Raw genomic sequence first — 24,141 nt, 5'->3', positions numbered from 1 at the left:
CAAGAAAAGCATAGCTATCTTTAATGCAGTAATGCATCTGATATGAAACTTCAGCATGGCACAGCAGCGGTTCAGCAAATGCCAATAACCCACAAGAGCACACCCTCTGCATATTGTAAATTAATATAATGGGAAGTGTACAGAATCAAGGCTAGCTTCCCGAACAAGGAATGAAAGTGTGAACATAGCGCCAGGATTTGAATAAAACTGAGATTTGGAAGTGACTGTTTCCCAGTTCTCAGTAATCCCAGCAAGAGGACTTCAAATGGGCAACACTGCAAAAGTAGGATGACACAGGCACAGCCACTGTTGGTGAAAGTGCTGTGGGACCGGGTCTCAGAGCAACCAGTGGATCCTGACCCCTCCACTACCGCTTCACCCCACACTGACCTAGCAACACTACTGAGCTGAAGCACAGGCCAGGGCCCAGAGGCATATTATACCTCAGCACAAAGGGAAGCCACATGGACACTGCTCAACCCAGCAATGGCAGCATAACTGCGTGAGACCCTTCACCTGGCCAAACAGGCATCAATAGTTTATCGGTGAACCAGGAAACAACAGATTTAACCAATTAAAGCTGCATGCAGGCTGAAGCCTTGTCACGAACACCCCGGAGAGACTGAGGTGTTACATTGACTCTTGCTAGTGCAAAGGAAAAGGCATGGCTGATATATTTATGTATTCATAGGAACACTTACCTGCCTTTTGGATATTGGAAACAAAGTGGCCCATCTCTAGATGAGTGTGATTCCTTTGTAGCAGCAGGCAGTGATTCTTAGGGAAAGAGTCCGCTGTCACAAGTGTCAAACTCAGCATCATAGATTAAGGACTTCAGGTGGTCATGTTCCTTTTATATCCAGGGATGATTCTGTTTTTTATTAAGTTGCCATTTTAATTGATGTATTGCTGTTCTTATTTTGTTAAGCAATTCTGAATAGTTTGAAGAGTTATTTAGAAAGTATAAACAGCATAAATGTCGTTTCTCACTCACACTTTGTTCACTATTTGTTGGAATACTGCAATGAATAGCCATGTCAAATTACTGATATGTTGCAGGTTGGCCTTGTAACCCCATTTGGTTTCTACCAGAAAGATCCATTTCTCGCAGCCTTCTTTTTCCAGCAGGGCATCATTCCCATTCTAGAATTGTTGGCGGGAGGGGGCTGATAACTACCACCGTCACATTCAGACAGCATTCCGAGTGAGAGGACGGGGACAGCGGAACCGTGATATATTTGCTGTCCACTAGTACAAAAATCCAGCGACAATGACATTCCTTAACAAGAGAGATTGCTTGCCTTCTATGCTAATAAAACGTGGATATATATCCAGTACATAATCAAAACAAGTAAATACGCTATTTTTGATACATCTTACATGGTAAAAGCAAGAAGAAAGGAAGCAACACAACCTTGTAGAAACATCGAATCAGCCTTCTACTGATCTTTTCAGGAAAGAAAATCCATACCATACCTTGCTCTGTTGATCATGCTTCATCTCCCAGCCCCTCGGCAGCTCCAGCTGCTTGTTGGCAAATAGATTGAGGAATCCGACCAAGTCCCGGTTATGCTGGTAACGTTCAAAATGGTGAGTATCCCTTCGGACTTTGGTGATCATGTGCTTCAAACATGTGTTGTTTGTAAACATCCGGTAGGCACTCTGTAAATATAGGAACATGCTTAGTGCATGAGGCTATAAGATCCTGACAGAAATACATTACTGGTTGCTCGGAGTTAGGGAACCTAAACCCTGGACATCTCATCTGCTAGGGCTCTTTATCACAGAGATCAAATAACATTACTTCTTGAGAATGAGCAAGTGGAAGCCATGCAAGAAGACACAGGGCCTTATTATGACATTGGCGGCAAATGCCGCCTACCGCCACGGCCGCCAACATACCGTTGCCGTGGCTACAGACCGTCCATGGAATTATGATCGTAGACGGAATTGCGCCAGCAGGCTGGCGAATCCGGATACGGTCATGGCGGCAGAAGGCATTAAGTTGGCGCTGCTGCCAGAAAAACACCGCCTACCGTACCATGTTCCATGATACGGCCTGGAAGTGTTTTGCTGGCGGACGCTGTTGCTGTGAGCAGCGCCGCGTCCCGTCTCCTGCCAGAGGACCCCCTGCAAGCAGGTAAGTCGGGTTCTCTGACAGGAGAAGCGTGTGTATTGCATGTGTGCATGAATGGGTGTGTGGGTACGTGCATGTTGTGTCGTGTGATTGCGTGTGTGACTGGATGTATGTTCGTGAGTGTTGTTGTGAGTATGTATGAATGTATGCATGCATGGGTGAATGTGTGTATGCGTGTGTGTATGGATGTGTATGTATGTGCATGTATGTGTGTATATGTGGGGGGTGGGAGGGCGAAGGGGAAGGTGGGAGGAGGCTCCGGAGAGAGGGGTTGCAGGGGAGACCCCTATCAGTGCTCTGAGCAGGCATTAAAAGTGTCGGAAAAAAATGACGCAAAGAAATCTAACAGATGCACCCTTTGCATACATTATGCCTAGCGCAGCTATAATGTAGCGCAAAGGTTTACAAAGTGGTGCAATGCATGCATTGCACCTCTTTGTAAATATGGCGCATCGTTTTTGGCCTTCTAACGCCACATTAGTGTAAAAAATTACCTTAATGTGGCGTTAGAATGTCACTAGGGGCTCTTAGAAATGCCCCTATGGCAGTGCCTAATTTGTGCTTGTTGTTTCCGGTGCGGACCTCCGGCACTTATTTTTGAGGGCCGGCACTTATTTTTCTGCTTCAAGCATTTACTGCGAGAAAAAGACACATATGGGAAAGACGGAGGAAGAGAAAAATGAAAAAGTGTCACAATGGGAAGAAGCAGAAATCCGCAAGAGTGAGCTGAAGGGGCAGGGAGTGCCTGTAAATGGATTGAAGAGGCCCGAGATGGCTTCAGGATTACTCTGTCTCCGTATTCCGTGTTCACACATTTAATTGCAGCAGCCGCATGTTTAAGAGGAGGGCTTTAGGCACCGGCATCTTTTTATTTACAAATTAAGCACCCCCCATGGGGCATATTTGAAAAAGTTGTGCTGCACACAGTGCTGTGCCATTTTTATTTGCGCCCTTTAGCACCCCCCTAACGCCACCACGTGTGCATCATATTTAAAATACGGCGCACCATGGCGGTAGTTAGGGGACTAGCATCAGAATTTTTTATGCTAGTCCGGCGCTTTGCAGGATTAGCATCAAAAATGTTGACGCTAATCCTGCAAAGCACCCAGAGGCCCATAGTAACCAATGGAAGCCTTCTTTTAATGCCTGCTCTGAGCAGGTGCTAAAAGTGCAGGGAAAAAATGACGCAAAGAAATCTGTCAGATTTCTTTGCGCCATTTTTTTATCCCCCTAACGGGGGGATTCCCTCTTTGCATACATTATGCCTGGTGGCCCAATAGCCACTTTGTAAATATGGCACTGCGTTTTTGGCCTTCTAACGTCACATTTGCTTTAAAAAAATTACACTAATGTGGCGTTAGAATGGCACTGGGGACTCTTAAATATGCCCCTATGGGGCATATTGGAAAAGGTGGCAATGCACACAGTGCTGCACCACTTTTCTTGTGCCTCTTATCACTCCCCTAACGCCACCATGTGTGTGGTGTATTTAAAATATGGTGCAACATGGCGATAGTTAGGGGACTAGTGTCAGAATTTTTTATGCTAGTCCGGGACTTTGCAGGATTAGCGTAAAAAATGTTGATGCTTATCCTGCAAAGCACCCAGAGGCCCATTGTAACCACCAGATGCCTCCTTCTAACGCCTAATCTGAGCAGGCGTTAAAAGTGTTGGAAAAAAATGACGCAAAGAAATCGGTCAGATTTCTTTGCGCTATTTTTTTTGGCCTTCCCTAACGGGGGAATGCAACCTTTGCATACATTATACCTGGCGCAGGCATAATGTAGCGCAAACGGATACAAAGTGGCGCAATGCATGCATTGCGCCACTTTGTAAATATGGCATCGTGTTTTTGGCTTCTAAGTCCACATTAGAGTAACAAAAATGATGCTAATGTGGCATTATAAAGGCACTAGGGGCTCTTAAATATGCCCCTACAATTTATGTGGCCAGCTGAGTGGATTAGTAAAGCCAGTCTTTACAAGTGCTTTAAAACACATGAATGTATGTGAAACGGGATTGATGGAGAGATGAGGGGCACATTTGGGGGATGGTAGTGAGTGAAACAGAGGAGGAGGTCACGGAGTGGGGGGGCGCCACAATAAACTGTTGCACAGGGCGTCACTAGTCCTAAAGCTGGCCCTGAATACCTCCACTATTGCACCGACCGCCGGGATCCGAATGACCCCCACAGTGCCTTATTTAAAGAAAGTTAGGCAGACAGGATACTGTGTCAAAACATGACGAATATCCCCTCTGCCATATTACAAGTGCTGTGGGCTATAATACACATGCATTATGGCAGGCGGGACATTCAACAAGGTCCTTAGAATGTGAATGCAGACAACAGTGATTGGTAAGTTCACATTTACGATACAGAATGTCTGGGTGCATTGCTTGGATCAAAGCTCAAAAACACTGTCAGACCTTCAAGACAGCCAAGGCACGTGCATTTAATCCCACACAACTGTACTGTTTCTGATGACCATTCTAAATAACAAGCCATTACTCTGAGAACAGCAATGCATAATCATGAGGAATCGGGACACCCGAGGATGGGACTGGCCTGTGAAAGGATATGTGATGTTCGAGTGTAAAGGAGAAACAGTTGCCCACAATTCTCTTGAAATAACATTTGTCTGTTCAACTTCCTGGTACCACTTCAGCCAGTACCAATCCAAATCCCATAAAAGAATGGTTATGTGTGACAGTATATCTATCATGAAATACTCTCAGTGGTAATACGTCGATCAGTGTCTTTGCACGTCAGACGTCTATTGAAACTGAACATTTCAAATACATAAACCAAAGATAAGACATTAACAGTTCTTTCAGTGGAACAACAAGAACGTTTATGCTCAAACCCAGCCACAGGAAAATTCAAAACGATTGGCTTCAAACTGGGCTTTCAAACCCACTTTTAGGAAATGTCTTTCAAGTAATAAAAGCATTAAACTATTCGCAACGGGGCCAGAAACACAAACAGTCAGTAAGCCAGTGCTCAAAGGTAAGAATTTGCTGCAACCTATTTAACCCTCTGTATCTCTCTGTAGAAGTAAGTTCGCATTTGAATTGTACAATCCCTCTGGTGCTTGGGTGCCTCAGGAAAATATAATCAATCCTTTAATATTAAAGTGTGCATTTGTAAAATTTGCAGAGGACTCGGAGAGAAAAAAACTAAGCCGAGTCTGTTTTATTGTTATTTTAGCTCTTTGCATTGTGAGGATTAAAATAATTGCCTTTCTTCCTTGCCGCTCCAGCTCCCTATTACAGGAGCACAGCATGCACTGAATTCTGATCAGTGCCTTCCGCTGAAAGTTTAAGGATTTGTTTCTCGATCTCCTGTTCAGCACAGCAGTATTCCCTGAGTCTTCTCTCCAGTCAGAACCAGCATCCCGTCACCCAGTGCTTAATTTGTCAATAAAAACGTGCCGGTGCTCCAAGCCCTCTTCTTAAACACGCGGCTGCTGCAGTTAAATAATGTGCGAGCAAGGAATACTGAGGCAGCGTAATCCTGAAGCCATCTCGGGCCCCTTCAATCTATTTAAAGCCACTCCATGCCCCTCCAGCTCACTCTAGCAGCTTTCTACTTTCTCTCTTTGTGACGCTTTTTCGTTTTTACGTTCCTCCGTCTTTCCCATATGTGTCTTTTGCTCGCAGCAAATTGCTTGAGGCAGAAGAACAAGCCCCAGCCCTGAAAAATAAGTGCCAGTGCTCAGAACCGGAAACAACAAGCACAAATTAAGCACTGCCCTCACCTCAATATCCTATGGAAGCTCAAAGAATATCGTACTTTCTGGAACTGTAAATATAACACTGTTTGGGCCTAGTTTGAGAGGCCCCATTGGTCACGCTTTCTCCTGTTACAGAGTGTGATGGCTCCTCCTCCCTCCATGATGTAACAGGAGGAAGTGTCACGTATTGTGATGGCCAGCAAAAATGTTCTCTTAGTGAAAGCTCCCTAGGCGGGAACTTAGCACGCAAAGGAGGGTCGTTTAGCACAATGCACCAATAAAAGCGAAGCATTTAAGAGGCACTGGGTACATCAGTGGCCAGACTGTTTAATCATGGTAATGCATTTACCAATAACATTGCTAGTTTTTATAAGCGTCTTAAGGCTTCACGAAATCCAGTTTGAGAGGCCCGTCGCGCTGTTACTTCACTTCATCACTTAGTCAAGTCTTGCTTAGAAGCCAGCAACAGGGCAGCTAAGCCTTCTCGTGAAGCTGTTGTCATCCATGAAGTGTCACCATGGACTGCTCGAATCAGATGTTGCATGTTTTTTTAAGAACTGGAAAAGTTGCTCTGCCACATCAAAAGTTCAGTATGAACTAAATAGACTTGTAGCCCTTAATATATATTCCCCATTTTTTTATTACTTAGAACCCTAGTGGCATTAGCGTTGACAGTCATAAAATGAAAATATACACCAAACCGTCTAAGGACAAGCACAAAATTAAATTATATTTGGCCAGCTGTAACCGTGTAAAATGATCAAATTCCAGTTAATGTATTTCTTCCTGTTCCGAGTGCTGCCGTGGTATTAGATGGTGGGAAGCGGTCCAAAGACCATTGAGAGATAAGAAATTCGTTTGAAATTTCACCCTCAGGCGGGCATTGATGCACCAGAGGCCCTTATTTACCGTGGATGACCCGAGAACCTTGTCACATACAAAGGTCGCTTCTAGTTGAGCGTGGCACGCGTTGTCTATCTTCTCTGATGCACGGAGTGACAGTTAAAACATGGCGCTGCACATAAACAATCACCCGAGTGTAAACAAGTATTGGCGTAGCCAATAGGTCTTGCCTTTGGGACCTTATAAGTGTTTAACCATGCAGCACATGGGTGCCTGGTTAACACTTGTAAGGTCCCAAAGGCGAGGCCTGTTGGCTATGCCAATGCTTGTTTTAAATTGGCTTTTTAGACAAAATCCACTGACTGCAGCTGACCTCCCCACTTCTGAAGGAAACCAGCCCCCACTTGCATCGTACCAGCCCGCACCCTTCCAGCCTCCCAGGTAATGGCCATTGCCCTATGCGGCTAGTCCGATCCTGGGCCCAATTTAGATGCCTGCGAGCTACCGCATTTAACCACATAATTAAGGGTCTTTTATACTGCTGCAAAACAAATAGTTTCAAAATGTACGATCTGAAAAGAAACATGTTTTGTTTTAAGACAGTTAACTGTTTTCCTGAAAAAATGACCCTCAATTCTTCAAGTATACATTTTCGGATAAAAATGTAATGCTCCATTATTTTTATTTTTCTGTCTTTTCTCTAAGGTAGTGGCTAACAGGCTGTCCTTGTTGATGGACCAGATCATCTCGCCTATCCAAACTAGGTTTGTTCACGACAGGTCCACCTCCTTCAACCTGAGCACTGTGTTTCTGGTACTCAATAGAGTCTCCCCGGAGGTGCATGCTGCTGTCGCACCATTGGATGCAGAGAAGGCGTTTGACTCGCTGGAGTGGCCCTTTTCTCATGCAATGTTGTAGAAGCTGGGCCTCCCTAGGGGATCATCCTTCTGTTCTCCAACCCAGTGGCTCGGTTACAGGAGAATGGCTCTATCTCCTAGCCTTTTGCTATTGCCAGGGGTATGAGACAAGGCTGCCCCCTATCACCATTACTTTTTTATAATCTCTATGGACCCTCTGGTCTGTCACTTACAAGAAAATCATGTGCATCGTAGCCCTCGATTTCACCCAGGCTCCTTACTTATATCTGTGTAAGCGGACAACATATTATTGTTTATCCACCACTATTCGGACAACCTTACCTGTATTGTATGCAAAATCATCATATTTGGGGGCTTTTCAGGCCTACATATTAACTGGGCGAAATCACAGTTATTCCCTCTCAGCTATCATCATATCTGCGCCTTGTGAGTACCCACTCAAATGGTGTGAGGACTTCACTAAATATTTAGGTATTGTTTTACACTAGGAAAAAAAAAAAAAGTGATCCGCCTTAATTATGGTTGTGCCATTGACAAACTTACAGTACAGGCTGAACAATGGCTATGTCTCCCCCTCTCCACTGTGGGCCGTATTGCCATTATCAAAATGGTTGTCGTTCCCCTCTTGTTATACTTGTTTTTAAAAATACCCGTACCTCTGACCAAGGCCTTTTTCCTTACACTGCGAGGACTGCTATTAAGACTAATCTGGGCCGTCCGAACACCTCGGATTGTGTCAGTTCACATTTCACTGGATTCACCCAGATGCTTGCCTCCCATATGCCAAGCCTGAGTGTGATCAAGCAGGATCAGTCCCCCTGCCACCTTTACTACTGCAGGGCCTCAATTTGGATCCCTCCGACATAGACATTATCCACCACAAGCTGGGCATGGAGGAGATTCTATTGTGGCCCGGGGGGAGGCATCTTGTATTCCCCTGCACTCCTGCTTGCACAAAATACGTGGCCTAACCCTAGTGAATGTGGTCCAACATACACTGACTGAAGTGTTTCCCGTAAGACAGAGATGAGGACTAAAGCGCCTTTCCTGTATGGCAAAGATGAGGACTGAGCCAGACTCCCTTTTGGCGCTTCTGGGCTATTTAGCAGACATAACAAAGAGTATTCACAGATTTTCTGCTGTAGCTTTACTTTTCGATAAAAGAGAGATAGCGTTAGGCTTGGGCAGCACCGTCCGCCCACTATGAAAGCCTGACTAAATAGTATGGTATACTGCGACATGACAAGCAAAGTTTATGCAACGCTACAGCCTTCTACTACAAGGCCAAAAGACAACTCGCAACTTGTCCGAGATAATCTGCTATCCATTGAACTAGACAATCAAGGCAGAACCATTGAGGTGCTCCTCTACTGAACATGTTCTACAGTATGCTCCCTAGGGCCCTACCCCATGCAATGGGGTCCCTTTGTATTTCCTCTTATAAACTGCCACCCCCTACTGCTTGACAGTCACACAATCCATGCATAATTCTGGGACTTCAATTTACTACTGTCCCTTTTGCATGACTCCGAAGTAACAACAACTACTTTGCATTGCTCCACTTTGTGGTTTTTTGATGCCTTTGATTGTTGTGTTATAGAAAATGGTAAAGTGTTAAAAAAAAATATTTCTATTTGTATCAAATCAAGATTGTTATAGAGATTTGCAGTGTGAGACATAGCATGGGAGTCAGTTTAAGTTTTAGCTAAGTATTTCAAAGGGGAGTTTGCATAGAGGTACGATGAGGGCATGGCTGGCAACCAAACGAGTCCTCGAAAAATGTTCACACTAGCCTTCCTCTTGTTTTAATTTTTCAATCTCTCCTTCCTTCACAATCCCCTCTGTAGCTCTGGGCCACCCCATCATCACTGTGCCTGCTACCATAAAGTCAAGGAGCAGGAGACAGAGGCAGTGGCCATCAAACTTCACAACCAGCCTCCAATATCTCGTTAGACCCTCTTCTCCAGGGAAATTCCCAATGGCATAAATGGCCCATCTGGCATTTGCAACCCTCATTTACAGTATGGAAGAACACATTGCTAGCCTTTCTGAGTAGATAGTACACGTAAAAGGCCCATCATAATCTAGGAGAGTTAATACCAAGTGGTAATTCAACACTCCAAACCCTTTCTCTGAAACCGAAGTACCAGGTAAGCCTTTTAGATGTGAGGGGCACATAATAAACACTCTCTTCAGTAATGAAGGACCCCAGTAATGTGGGACCAGGCTAAACAAACATATTCTTCTGTCCATATGTATAGCAAAGAGCAAATTTATCTGCATTGCAGCTTATCTGTTACATTTAAGATGCACAAACGGCCTGTCCTTAATTGAGGAGAAGACCCGTTTCCCCATCTTTTTGCAGACATAAAGAGTGTCTGTCAGGCTAACCAAAGGTCACCCTGACAGACACTCTTTATGCTGAGGCCATGAGGCCAGACACTATACATGCACCAAATGTGCAGGCACCTGGCTGCCTAAGCTGATCTTTGCAAGTCTGAGGATTTCACAGGCTGGACTGAGGATTTCACAGCCCTGGCAGCATGCCCTCCTTAGCCTTGCAAAGTGCCTCAGGTTCCTCCACTTCATGACAAGATGGCGTGTCACTGTTAGCTTGGGCCTGGGCGCTTCAGTTCAAGCCCTAAAGTGCCTAGGGCAGAGTGTCAGTCAGTGGCACCTCGTCACAGAGTGGGGTGAGGTCAGCAGTCTCAATGATCCCACCCCACTCTGTGATGAGTAAAAGACTTACGCCTCCTTTCACTGACTGACCTCATTAGTGTATGCATGTGTGTACCTGTGTATGTGTTTGTGATTGATAATTGTAAGTGTATGTGTGCATGCTTGTGAGTGTTTGGGTGTGAGTAAATGTGCATGTAGATGGGTGAGTGTAAGTATGCATGTGTGTGCGAGTGTGGCCCATCTGCCCCACCTCGCGCCTGCTCAAATTGACAGGCCACTGGTAAGATGTTAAACTCATGTTTCTGCTTTTATTGGCAACATAAATGTGCTTCAAGTTGAATTACAGTGTTGGTAGTTAAGTTTGTCTGGCATAGTGACAACGTAGAACCAACACTAATTTTGTTTTGGGCTACTTTTATTACAATTGGAATAAAGAGTGAAAACTGTTGTGCGGTCTCAGCAGAATATACCAAAGTGTCTGTACACAATTCTAATGTTAATCACTTTTTCAATGAATCCTGAATGGGCAATTTTACATGTGTCATGAACAAGAAGAGCTTCCTGGGATATGTGGGGTGAGATCCAGGAAGCATTTTCATCCAGAATGTAAAACAGAACTTTCATGACCCACAACTGGTATCGTGATGTTTTTTTAATGTATCTTTCACTATTAAAGTTTTATTGGGACGAAGAGGAAGGGGTCCGTGTCTACCGCTTGCATCACAATGTGCCACAAAACAGTATGAGCTGTTGACATGTGGATTCATAAGGTGAAAAAGGTGTTTCAACACAGACTAATTTCCTCCCATGTTGCCAGTTTTAATGTTATATATCTTCATTTTAAGATCACGTCGTTGACCGTCACTTATGAGATAAATCAAAACCCCATCTACATGACTGCAGAAGCGTGTAGCCCTAGGTACATTGTTAGTGCTGGCGCACTAGGTACACAAGCTACTCGTAATTTCCTGCAACTCCCTCTGCTCTCCTAAGAGCCTGGAAGAGAGGTTGGCGCCGTAGCACCACTTTCACCCTCACATAGTTTTAAATCCTACAACTTCTATGTGATTCTAATATCATGTGTGCAATAATGAGTACATTTATCTGGAGTCGAGCCCCATTACTTTGAACTGCCTTTTACTTTGAGTCTTCAATAACAAGTTGATTTGGTTAAATCATGAGTTATCTTTCTAATTTACGCTACATTTCTATGGGCTTTGGTCACCTTAACCCTGTTTATTTGTCTTTTAATGTACTAGATAAAAACTGGGTAGGGTCAATCCTCCCAGGCTTCTTTCATTCTGGAATACCCTTGTGGACTTTACATTTGCTTAGCACATTTGCCGCTGTGGCCAACTAAACCCTCTTCCTTATGTATAGTCTCCCAATCGACTACTCCAACACTGACAATGAGATCATCACTCTGCCAATATACTCCCTCCCATTATGCCACAAGTACACTTTAGTGTGTTAATGTGTCCATTGCAACAATACTTGTGCAACCTGAAACTCACGTTCTTATCCCAGCAGCCCGACTTATAATTAACGAAGTAAAACATTCCCTTAAGCAGCAAACTTATTTATTTATTACATTTATTTATAATGATGTTCTACAGTCCAACTTCACCAGTTGGTATTCGAGCGCTTCACAAAGAACAATAACTACATCTGCAAGATATGCTTACAAAAGAGCACGCACTAGGAACAAAGCACACGCACTACAAAGTTAAGAGAGGGATATCAATCAAGCGAGGGAGAGGGGAGAAGGATGCATTTCAAGCCAAATAACAGGCATGACTAGGGGGCTTATTGACAAATTCTATTTTGTATTACATTTAGTAATACTACAGTAGTACTATTAACCTACTACAAAATGCTATTCACAAATCTACATGAAGAGGTTCTGTCTCTGCCTCTCCTACCTTTTTGGTGAGTCGGTCTCTGCCCCGGCTAAAGTCCCTGCACACGTAGTTTTAGTAGTACATTTGGTAGGGAAAGGAAGGAGAGGCTGGAAAATGGGAGATACTTACTACTGAAAGGGAGCGGTTAAGGGAGGTGTAAAGAGGGGTCAAATGCGGTGTAGGAAGTAGTTTAGGAAGGGAGGTACATCCACCCACAAAAGACTAAGGGCCACATGTACATAGCCTTTTGCACGTCGCAAATGGCGAATTGGGCCATTTGCGATTTGCAAAATGCACTTTGACATATACCAAACCATTTTTGCGATTCGGTAAACTATTTACCGAATCGCAAAAAGGGATTGTGGGTCCCAATTAGGAAGGGGTGTTCCCTTCCTAATTGCTACTCGCAGTCCCATGTATGATTGTTTTGTGACCGCGAATGCGGTCGCAAAACAATCGCAGTAAGCGCCAGTGTCACACTGGTGCTAACCCATTCGCAAACGGGAAGGGGTCCCTACGGGACCCCTGTCCCTTTGTGAATGTCAGTAAAAACATTTTTTCAGAGCAGGCAGTGGTCCTGTGGACCACTGCCTGCTCTGAAAAAATGAAATAAAAACGTTTCATTTTTTGTTTTAGAAATGTATCTTGTTTTCCTTTAAGGAAAACTGGCTGCATTTAAAAAAAAAACAGCTTTATTTAAAAGCAGTCACAGACATGGTGGTCTGCTGTCTCCAGCAGGCCACCATCCCTGTGAGGGCCACCATTCCCAAGGGGGTCGCAAATTGTGACCTACCTCATGAATAGTCATGAGGTGGGCATTTGCGACCCCCTTGCGAGTAGCAAATATTGTCATTGATACTATGCAACATACGTTTTTGCGAGTCGCAAATTGCGAGTCGCAAAACCAAAGTTTGGTACATGTAGCCAGTTCCAACAGCAAAAAAAAACAAAAAACAGTCGCAGATGTATTACAGCACAGAGATGGATTAAGTCCAGGACCATACAGGGCCAACCGCAAGAGGGACTTAAACTAAAACCCCATGTAGTACATTACAACAACAAAAATTAACTGAAAAATACAGTTTAAGTTAAGTTGTGGTAAGGACTGGCTGTAACACCTTAACATATGTTTAAATAATACCCCTTGAAATTAACTTAAAACCACAGTCTTAGTTACAAAACCAAATGAAAATAACTATTGAAATTCACTAGTTATGGTTAGCTTTACAATCCACAATTCCCACAACAGTTATTTAAATCATAAATCTTACACCAAGTGCAATGCGTATGTCCCTCCAATATTTATATCAATAGGTAACAATACCTAAAAGTACAACATGACTAACTGACAACATATACTCAATTTAATAAAAAAAAATACTAGAGCTGCATCATTCATGGTGTTAATAGTAATGTGATATGAAATTTAGGGCCAGATGTATCAAACAATTTTGCATTCGCAAACGGTGTGAATCGCAAAATTTCACCATTTGCGAATGCAAATTAGGATTTCAGGATTTGTGAAAGGCATTCAAAGTGCAATTTAAGGTAGCGCTAAAATAGTGATTCCAGAAATTCAAATTTGGTGGTAACCATGTGCAATTTTTAAAAATGCATTAAAAATGCATTTTTAAAGTGCCATGTAGCACACACGTGTGCGCTTTACATGTGCACAATTTCTTTGGTGGGGTTGCATCAAAGGGGGCATTGGGCCCCCAGCTCCCTTGGATTTGTTTTAGCTAAGTTGCTAATTCCTAACAGGAGTTTGCAAATTAGGAAATGCAAAACCATTTGCACCTATGAAGGATGAATGGAGTGCTATTCCCTAATAGTGATTCCTTAATAGCGATTGCGAATTTTAGGGATTCACTATTTTCTTACAATCCCATTTTGTATTTCTCAAATAGCGATTTCTTAAAATTCGCTATTTAAGAAATGCAATACAGGTCTTTAATACTTCTGGCTCTTAGTCTGTTACATTGCACTAGTCACATCCAGGGTGAGGTGATGAGCACTACATATCATTGAAAGATATTGTATTAATTTATATATGTATAGATGTATATAGCTGTGCAGATTTATAGAGATTGAGGCAAAAAGGCATAACAAATCATTGGCAACAGCTAATACTTACAGTGTTTGAATGCAGAACTGAAAAGAACTCTGGGCTTGTGAGGAATTTCACAGGTGGGGACTGTAACAGTAAACTAAGCCTTGATCTTGAGGTGGAGTGAGGCAGTGCATTCTCTCTTCTGAAATCTAAACATAAGTAGGAGAAACATGACAGAATAAGTGACAACATTAACATCAAGAATAACTGTTAGCCATGCATACTCGTTGCAATAGTTAAGGGCAATTTACAAATACTTATGGTTTTCATAGTGCAGTATTACAAGGATATGGCTACCAATGAGCTTCATACAACACAAGTAAAACTAGAAAGGAGATATATGCCTAAATGTGGCCATGTTAACAGTATATGCTAATATACGTTAATAGGTGTATCTTCTGGTATTTTCTTATTACCAATTGGCTGCATGTTATAATAACACCTTTTCATTAAAGAACCATCAATAGCCACTTTGTAGTTACAGCTCAGTAGCACTTACATAGGAAAACCATTTTAATCACTAATATCTACAGAAATGTTTGCTGAAGTTCAAGTAGATTGGCAACGGAAAGATTTAGAGGATTCCAATGTAAGTACCTCCAATTTAAATTCTCATAGGAATTTTTCATAAAGTGCTTAGCAAACAAATGTTTACACCACAGTGAGACCTGAAAGGAAGCTTATTCAGACTCACAATCTGTTCAGATTTTGTGTCCATCCAACAAGATAATTTATTATTCATAAGATAGTTTTTTTAAAGGACAAAGTGACAATGTGGTTCATTGACTAAATCATAAACAAGAATTTTAAACTAAACTCAAATATGATTAGATGAGCAGAGGTGGTGATTTGTACTGCAGCAGACATTTGGAAGATAAATACCCCCATGTATTTGGTTTAGAAACCTCACTGTGAAAAAAACATCTGTCAGACAGCATGGCTTGAGTTGATTCTGAGATGCAAGAAAAAAAATTGACCCCCCCAAAAAACCCTGCTACTTTTCATCATGGGATCCACAAACAATTTTAGATAAAAAAAATCATGATTCAGTTGTTCTCTTTCCCTGTCAAACTTAACGTGCTATGGAATTAATGTCCCTTTCATACTATCAATAGGCCTGTCACTAACAATAACCAGGACCTTGCCTAAAACTCCACAGTAACCATAACTGTGGACCGTACCAGTATGTTTTGTGTGCAAGACCTTTGCTTGGAAGCATGTCCAGCCTCCAGCATTAGTTAGTACTTCTAGACATTGATATTTCAGAATGAGTTACAAAAAAACTAAATTTTATTGCTAGTGGCTTTAGCTTCCTATGAGGAATCAAAACTAAACTTTCTAAAAACACACATCCAAATATATATTGTATTGGAAAGCAAGGAGCAGATTGGTCAGGAGGGAGGAGTTATGAAGGGGCAAAGGCATCATTTTCCATTAAAATTCCTCCTGAGGACATGATAAATGCTGATCTAAGTTTAAGCCCATTGAGAACTAAGAGCTGAAGTCATGGAAAGAGTGCCACATGCTGTGCCCAGTATCCACATTGTTATGTGTATTTGTTATGTTTTGTGTATTTGTTAAACGCTCTATACCCGGATGAGTATCCAGGGTTGAGCAGGTATGTGTGCCTAGCCCTGCCTATGGTAGGTTGGTTAATTGAGAAGCCAGGGTTTCAGCTCCTTGTGGAATTCAGGAAGAGAGAAGGAGGTTCTGATGTAGAGTGGTAGGCTGTTCCATGCTTTAGGAGCGATGTAAGAGAAAGCCTGTCCACTTGATATGGTTCTTTGTATGTATGGGATGTGTGCCAGTAGGAGTCCTGGAAAGCGAAGGTATCTGGGTGGCTGGGTGGAAAGAGATGCAACTGTTCAGGTAGGTGAGGCATTGTGAAGTGCCTTGAATGTGTATGTGAAGAGTTTGATTTCAGTGTGTTTGTGTATCAGGAGCCAGTGGAGTTCTCTGAGGTATTGTGTGATGGGAGTTCTGTGTGGGAGGTTGAGGATGAGTCTGAAGGCCAAGTTCTGGATGGTTTGCAGGCAGTCTTCTTGTGAGTTACTTGATGATGTATGGCCAGAGGTCTTTTCCAGCAGGTACATTTGATATGCACTGCAAGGAGGGAGAGGAGGGAGAGGGGTCACAGCACACTACAGAGTCCAACCACCCAAGCGGCAGAAGTCCGCCAACGTCATCTCCACCGCTTCCCTGCGCCTTGAGGTGCTTCAATCTGGCCAGGACTGTCTGCAGCATGGAAGCACTGCGAGGAGGGAGAGGTAGGAGAGGGGGCACAGCAGACTACATAGTCCAACCATCCAAGCGGCAGGTAGGCCACCAAAATCATCTCTATGCCTTCCCTGCACCTGGAGACGCATAAATCTGGCCAAGACTGCCCGCAGCGGAGGACGCACTGTGAGGAGGGAGAGGAGTGAGAGGGAGCACAGTGGACTACAGAGTCCAACCACTTAAGTGGCAGGAAGGCCCCAACATCATCTGCATGTCTTTCCGGCGCCTGGAGGTGTTTAAATCTGGCCAGGACTGACTGCAGTGTGAGACGCGCCCGGGCGCGTGCCCACTTGAAGAGCGGACCAAGACCTAGCCCGTCATCACTCGTAGAAGGCCAGGCTGGGCCCACCCCACCCTCTTTCTGCAACCATCTTACAAACACTTTTTGGCTCAGCTTTGGGTAAGCCCATTCCTTGATTTGACTTTGGGGCCTTATGGCCGATAAGAAGAGTTGACTCCTCCTTCCTGTGTTCATAAGTAATATCAAGAGAGTGACTTGGTAAGATAGGGAAGCAAAAGCTGGCGGGTGCTAAAGACTCAGCCCCAAGAGCCTCGAATGCCACCACTTTAGACTTCTTCCTGGCCTGAACGGTAAGTGTGATCTCAAGAGATCAATCTTGCGGAGCGTAGACTTTCTTTAGAGCTAGAGGATGGTCCTGGCCCATTGTTAGTTCCGCAATCGGCTCTAATTGGGGGAGCCATTAATTTTCAGCAAATTGCATTGTGGATTGGGATGAGGCATTAGTTCACACTGATTTGGTATCCCGGGCTCAGGACCAGACATCAGATTGTTATTCACCTGGAAATCACAGTTGTACTGTTTGTCCACCCTAGCTAAGAAGAAATGTCAACAAAATCGTGTGGGAACCACAAAGGGCAACACACAACCTGGGAGGGACTTGGCTTCTTTAGAGGGGACCTCAAGCTTTGGGGTCCTTGGTTTTTCGTATGGGGATCGAGTCGCTGTCAAACTTAGAAAACTTATTGCAGAGAGTTTGTCCTGCATAGAGGCTATTTCAGCAATATAAAAATTCTTCTTCTCTATTTGTCTTACTAATATGAGAAATGGCTCCCTCTCTACTAACCCAATAAGTTGTGCGATGGGTACTGCTTCTAACAAAGGCAGTAGGAACATTTTTGTGTAGATCATCAGGAGTTCTTTGACCTACTTGCTGGAGCCCCCCTGTACCCGGACCACATAATTTGAAACTGTCAGCTATGTATCCCACTAGCTGTGGGGTCTTTAAAGTTAGCAAATGATTTATTGTGCCAGCCGAAGGGATCTCTTAATCAGCAAATCAGGTTATGGCCAATAGGGGTCCTATGCTGCGGGATGTTTCAGATGGTCAGATTACTGAAGGGAACTGGGGGAAGAGACAGGAGTTGACAAGGGACTACAAGGGGTTATTGGTTCTGAGGCTGCCACCTGAATGGGGTCCTTATGTGGCGATTCTGACGGGGGGCCTTGTGTTCCTGATGGCAGCCAGGAACCAACTATCCAGTTGAAAAATAAGGTTTGCCACTGGCTGTGTCACAATACAGATTTTGATTTGAGGGAATATGGGAATATCCTATTTGTAAGGGGAGTAGGGTGGATGGGATCTGCTGTGACATTTTCAAGTTGGGATTGTGTTGTGATAAATTGTAAGTCACCCTCATTTACAAGATGCCTGGTCTATGGTTTTAGAGAGCTCCCAGGGAGGGACTTGGCAGCTAACATTTACCCGCTCGGCCACCTTTACAGTAATTTCCAACCAAGGCCCCAAGCCAGGGACCCAGGGAGGATGTGGTGCATGGAACCTTCCCATTTGTCCATATCCAGTAGATTTGCTCACCTCACAACCTTATACTCTAACAACTAACTACAGATTGAGGCTACTGTGGCTTCTGATTCCCTAAAGAGAGGGCCTGTGCTATTAGTACCTCTGCAGATGAGGAAGGAGGGGAAGTTATTGCAACATACAGACTCAACTTTAACAATTCTTTGCTGGAATATAGCAGGGATCAGGTCTAAGGGCCAGGACCCAGAATGGTTAAATATGGTCATAAAATATGATATGGTATGGTAATGTTGCAAGAGATTTGGAGCCAGTAAAGTATCAGATGGGACGGGTATGAATGTTTTTATATTCCTGTGGCACCCTCTAATGGGAGGAGAGCTTGAGGGGGTCTGGCAACAAAGGTCTGTATTGCCAGTAACCTCTGTATCATTCAGGTTGCTTTTAATCATGCAGGGATTCAGATACTTTGGGTGGATGTAACAAGTAAGTTCCATTTATTAGAATTGTTTTATAATTCAGCAAGGGAACCTGGATGCCAGATTGAGCTCCTTTTTTGGGTTATTTTGATCCTTAAAGCCAGATCGCCTAGACTATCAAAGACTTTTAGAGTCATCCTGGGTTTTAATGCAAAATTGGGTTTAATCAAATTTGTAGTAATCCATTCTCAGAGGGAGGGATGCTGCTTTGTATCTCATCCTCGGGTTATAGGGGAGGAGGATATTGAAGGCTCTGAGTGATGCTGGAATTACACAACCTGGTCCAGGTTGGGAATGAATAATCATTCCACCATTGCACTTTTATGGGCAGGGGAAGGGTTCCACCATAGACTATTTATTTGTTTCTGAGCCCTCAGTGGGTAGTATTGACCCTGGGCAGGTCATTCAGACGTGCTATAGTGACCACAATCCTATTGGGGTAGCGATAGCCATTCCCATGCATAATAACCCTGAAGCGGTTCGCCATTATTTCTGACCCCCTACTTTCTATTGATCCATCACCCCTATTACTGATTAAATAATTTTGCGGTCTCTTCACCTCTGCCAATCAGATTATAAGGGAAATGGCTTGGGGGAAGAAGATAATGCATACGGGCTGGTTTAAAAGAGCCAGCAGGGAAGCAAATAGGCAGTTTAGCCGGGAACTAAACTCTAATCCACATAATCACGGGGATAGTAAAGAAGCAAGGAGGGTATAAAAAGAGGCCATTAGGGTAAGGAAATTAGAGCTAAAGGAAGAATTATGGAGACAATTACTATCCACCTGCAAACAGGGGGATTTGATGGGGTTCTGGTGTATTGTAAATGGAAGCAGCTTTGTGTGGCTGCACCCAAGGACATCTGTACTTCCATTTCCCCGAAGATGTGGGTGTCCCACTATAGAAGTGTATATGCCATAAGCGAGGAGGTGTTGGAATTTAATGAAGGAGAGGGAAATGTGCCGTCCCTGGACATTAGCTTTGAGGAGGCAGAAGAGAGGGCTGCCATCATAGCTAGCCCTTCTAATAAAGCATCGAGCTCCGATAGACCTGTTTAAAGGGGAGGTGTCCCTATGGGCCCGATCCTTAAAAATTTATTAAATGCAGCCGTCCAGGGTACAATTCAACCGTCATGGAAAGCTGCAGTGATTGTTCTTGTCTTTAAAAAGGGGGATCAACAATTCCCTAGATGCCCCTCTCTTTTCTAAATTCTGTCATAAAGATATTGGGGCAGGTTATTTTGTAGAGGCTTGAAGAATAGGTCCGTGCAAATACAATTTTGAGCCCCCTTCTTTATGGCTTCAGGGAATGCAAGGGCACCAGAAGGCAGTGTCTGAATTTAAATGTATTAACTGGTAAATATGTGGTGGCGAAACAAGGATCATATCAGTTAGCTTTTATGGACCTTAGTTGTGCTTTTGACTGTATAGTCAGTTCTAAGCTTTGGCACAACCTTGTGGCTCAAGGGTCACTGTCTTTACTGTTTGACCTTTTAAGAGCTCTGCATATGGGGGCAACCACACCTGTTAGGCATGGAGGTGGGGGGGTGGGAATGTACAGATTTGTTTGATCCCCCACAAGGGGTTAAGCAGCGTTGTGTATTGGCCCCAATTCTCTTCCTATTATATATCAATGGTCTTAACCATCACTTTATTCAAAATGGTACGGGCTTGCCCCAAATCGGTTGGGGGCTTTCGACAGTATAAGCCAGCTCTTTTATTTTTGCAGCAAGTAAACACGGAGGCGATACTACTAGCAGCGCTTTCCTTTTGGAAGGGAGTGTTGGCTTGGAGCAAGGATATGAAATTTTAATGAATAGGGATATTTATGTTTTGAATTTTTTTTATACTGGATGGAGTTTTTTTTTTTTAAAGGGGTTTTATTGTATGGTGGGTTTTTAATGTTTTTTTAATTCTCTTCTATGATTATTATATAATCGAATAAAGATTTTATATTTGATATGGCTTTTGGGTGCAAGGCATGTACACAGTTCAAGACATGTGCGTGCCCCCAAACCACAGGGAATAGCCACAGGCTCTACCCAGTACGTACTGTAGGACAGGGATACAAAGCAGTGGGCATGACTCGGGGTCACACACACTTCCTGTTTTTACAGGCACAAGTCAGGAGAGCAGCGGTATGGTTGAAGGAATGTAATTCACATTTTACATGCTGGGTGGGGCACGCTGTACCTAGCAGGTTAGAGGAACCGGGGTTACAAGCCTAATATGTCCTAGAAACTCACCCTGTATGCAGTTCCATCTATTCATGACTCCAACCCATGGGCGGCAGGAACCGGACCCAATATACTGAGAGAGAGACATAGAAGAATACTACACACTATCGTCAGTGCTGGATGGGCACTGAGGCAGCCCATGCCAACCTGATACTATGGTCAGAGGGCCAAGGGACTGTGACCTTATACCAAGTATGTGTTGGGAAGTTCTGTAAAATATTTAATAATCAGGGACCATGGCCAAAGCCCAAGCTCTGTACAAATTATCAACATGGTACAAGCATAAGTCATTCCCTAGGGGAATTGCACACAGTGGTGGCACAATGCATGGCTAGAAGCCATGCCCTATGACCTATACTTGCTATGCTCAAACACACACCATGGCCAATGTATAGAAATGTGTACAGGATATTGGGTACTTTGTGAGTGGCTTAAATAAAAAATAGGTCCTGTTCTCATTACTCACAAGGCATACTTGCAGGTAAGCTCTGTTGGTACAAGGTTCTTCACTTGAGGGAGCAGCATGTACAAACATCAATGAAATCCCACATCTATACTTCTATATCCCCCTCCAAAGCAAAGCTTATGACACTAAAAATGACATGGTCAATTAAATAACTAGTGACATCCCATATGCCTTCACCACAGACATCATTTGTAAGATCACAAACATGGGAAATAATTGTAGTTTTTAGGTTTCACCTACAGGCAGTTTTATCCATTTGTATTAAAAGACATATTGTGTAGAATACCAATACTTTCAGTGGGCTTTGGCCCAGCCCATTACTTTTCATTGGTTGACCTTCTTGTCAGTTGATTGGCTGATACTGCTGATTTAAAGAAAATACTTTTTTCTTTTGCTTTCAGCACTTCCTGGGAGTGCTGATGTTTTCCTGCTCTTTCTGCAGTGTGCTGCTATTCCAATCACTCTGCCCCCTCACGCTCTACGTGTCTGTTCCTTCCTCCACTTCTCCATTACCATACAACCCTTGTTTATCTCCATCCCATTTTATTTTTATTTATATTTGCTAGAGGATCCAGCAACTGTGATTTGCTGCAGGGATGCTACTTTCTAGATATGTGCTTTTGCACATTGTTTCCCGTTTACTGTTTAGCAATGGGCATCTGCCATCTTGGAATTACATGTGTATGTGTGATACCACATGCATGCATATATGTCATCACCATGGGGACAGGTGTACAGTAAAAAAAATGACTTTGCAGCATGGTGAAACATGCTTCAGTATAGACCTTTGTGTTGAGAATGCCATTTCTTTTCTTTTTCTTTTTTTCAGTAATGACCCTTTTTTTGTCAATACTGGACGAGACATATAGGCTTTGCCAGTGCTTGTTAAAATGTGTCTTCTGACAGTGGAAATACAATTGTTTTTTGTATATAAACTGAAGGGTCCATATGTGTTGATAGCAGTATTGTAGCCATATAAATGATTATAGAATGTAATGTGTTGCTTGTAGGGACATGTAGTGGGTTAGAGTAGAATTTGAGTGTTACACCTGTATTGAATGTGTTTGAAGATAACTACCCACTGCAGTGTAATTGCAGCAACTTATGTTTTCAATAAAATCTCTGTGAGAACCCTAGAAGCTTGTATCTGCAGTTAAAGTCTATGATGTTATCTATTGCTTGTGAATAGAACAGCAACATCTATTATTTCCTATAAAAGCCCTGCACTAATATCTAGTTGCTTTCAGTAGTAGTGCATGCTTTAATCTCCAGGCAGTCTCTCCAGGGACATCTGCTGAAAGGAAATGCATGTAGACTTTCCTCTATGTATAATTTATGCAATGAAAACTAGTTGGCGACGGTAGTAGTTCTCATATATGACATCAAAAGTAATGCCATTGTTGATGCCATTTTTGATGTTTGCTGTGATATTGTGAGATTGTGAGCACTGCACAGGGTGGGAGAGAGAGGTTTTATGGCAATGAAGACCTAACAATAACTGGGTAACTTCAGTGCCTGTAGGTCTTGGATTGTAACTTAAATGCACTGCCAACCGAGGTGGTTATATGGATTTTTTAAAGTGTTTTTTCAAATAGTATTTCAGTAACATTACAAAATCTCTAATTGCCAGTCTCTCCAGCCAATACTGGGTTTTGTGTTTGTATGTTTTTACCACTGTTGTGTCAGGAATAGCTTGTTTTGAATGTATTTTGCCCAGTAAACCCCTTGAAGTTTGAGCTACACATGTAATCCCACTTAAGACTTTAGCATGATTCTGCTGCTTTATCAACGGCCTAATGTCTTCATGTACAAAGCCCTAAATCACAGGGTTTGCAACTGTAAAAAGACGTTACTTTATGAACAAAAGCCTTTTTATGAGTTGGGAAATTCTTTCCTACTCATAAAAGAACTTTTGGAATCCTTTACGAATCGCCCTTAAGTGGGGACAGGAAAGGGGTTGCCCTATCATATTTCTGTCTCGGAAAGGAATGAGTCTGGTGTGGTTGCAAACCACTGTTGACTTACCAATCCCCAAGTAGAAGTGGTTACTGATTTGCAAACCAGAAGGGGTTGTATTGTGTTGGAAGGCTCCAGGTGGTTGTGCAGCGAGGGGTCCCAGTAGACCATTTATAGAGGAAATCGGTTTAAGGCCTAGACAAGGTCAATAACTTTGATACAACTACAGAATGTCATTACTTTACCATCAATCTGCAGACAAAAGCTGGATTTATTTATGTTTTCACTGCCCTTCAATTGAAAGTTAACATCAGGTCTTCTTATGGCAGGACAATAAGTACCCTACTAATAGGATACTTTGGTAAGCACTGTCCTTTCTGATACCGAGGTTGCAAACTGATTAGATGCAGGGGTATTAAGTGTGATATGTACTAGTTTTCATCCACAAATCATGCCTCTGAAATGATATCAGCAGATCTTATTAAAATAAAACTTCATGACATTATTAATGAAATGCTTATCTGCAGTTTCACAACTGCATCCCCAATGCCACTGGCCTCTGGAGGCTGCTCTCCAAGTTTGTGCATCAATTATTATTTACAACCCAGTTCATGTTTACTCTTAAAGAAGAGTCATGTTTCATCTCTGCTTCTGCATTTTAAACATTT

The 24,141-nt window shown here is 43.0% G+C and overlaps 1 protein-coding gene across 5 annotated transcripts in view; it reads right to left on the bottom strand.

The window, feature by feature from the left end:
- The window catches only part of HECW2 (HECT, C2 and WW domain containing E3 ubiquitin protein ligase 2), a 1,462,881-nt gene that overhangs the window by 311,035 nt on the left and 1,127,705 nt on the right, over positions 1-24,141 (bottom strand). For all 5 annotated transcript variants that reach the window (XM_069225854.1, XM_069225856.1, XM_069225859.1 and 2 more), the window contains 2 exons: positions 14,307-14,431; positions 1,477-1,662 (listed from right to left, as the gene is read on the bottom strand). In XM_069225854.1, coding sequence (XP_069081955.1) covers positions 1,477-1,662; positions 14,307-14,431 — 311 coding nt within the window. The remainder of the gene's footprint in view (positions 1-1,476; positions 1,663-14,306; positions 14,432-24,141) is intronic.

This window comes from Pleurodeles waltl, chromosome 3_1 (genome assembly GCF_031143425.1).
Source record: "Pleurodeles waltl isolate 20211129_DDA chromosome 3_1, aPleWal1.hap1.20221129, whole genome shotgun sequence".
NCBI classification, from domain to species: Eukaryota; Metazoa; Chordata; class Amphibia; order Caudata; family Salamandridae; genus Pleurodeles; species Pleurodeles waltl.
The sequence above is the reverse complement of the archived record's forward strand: the minus strand, read 5'-3'. Positions and strand labels throughout refer to the sequence as shown.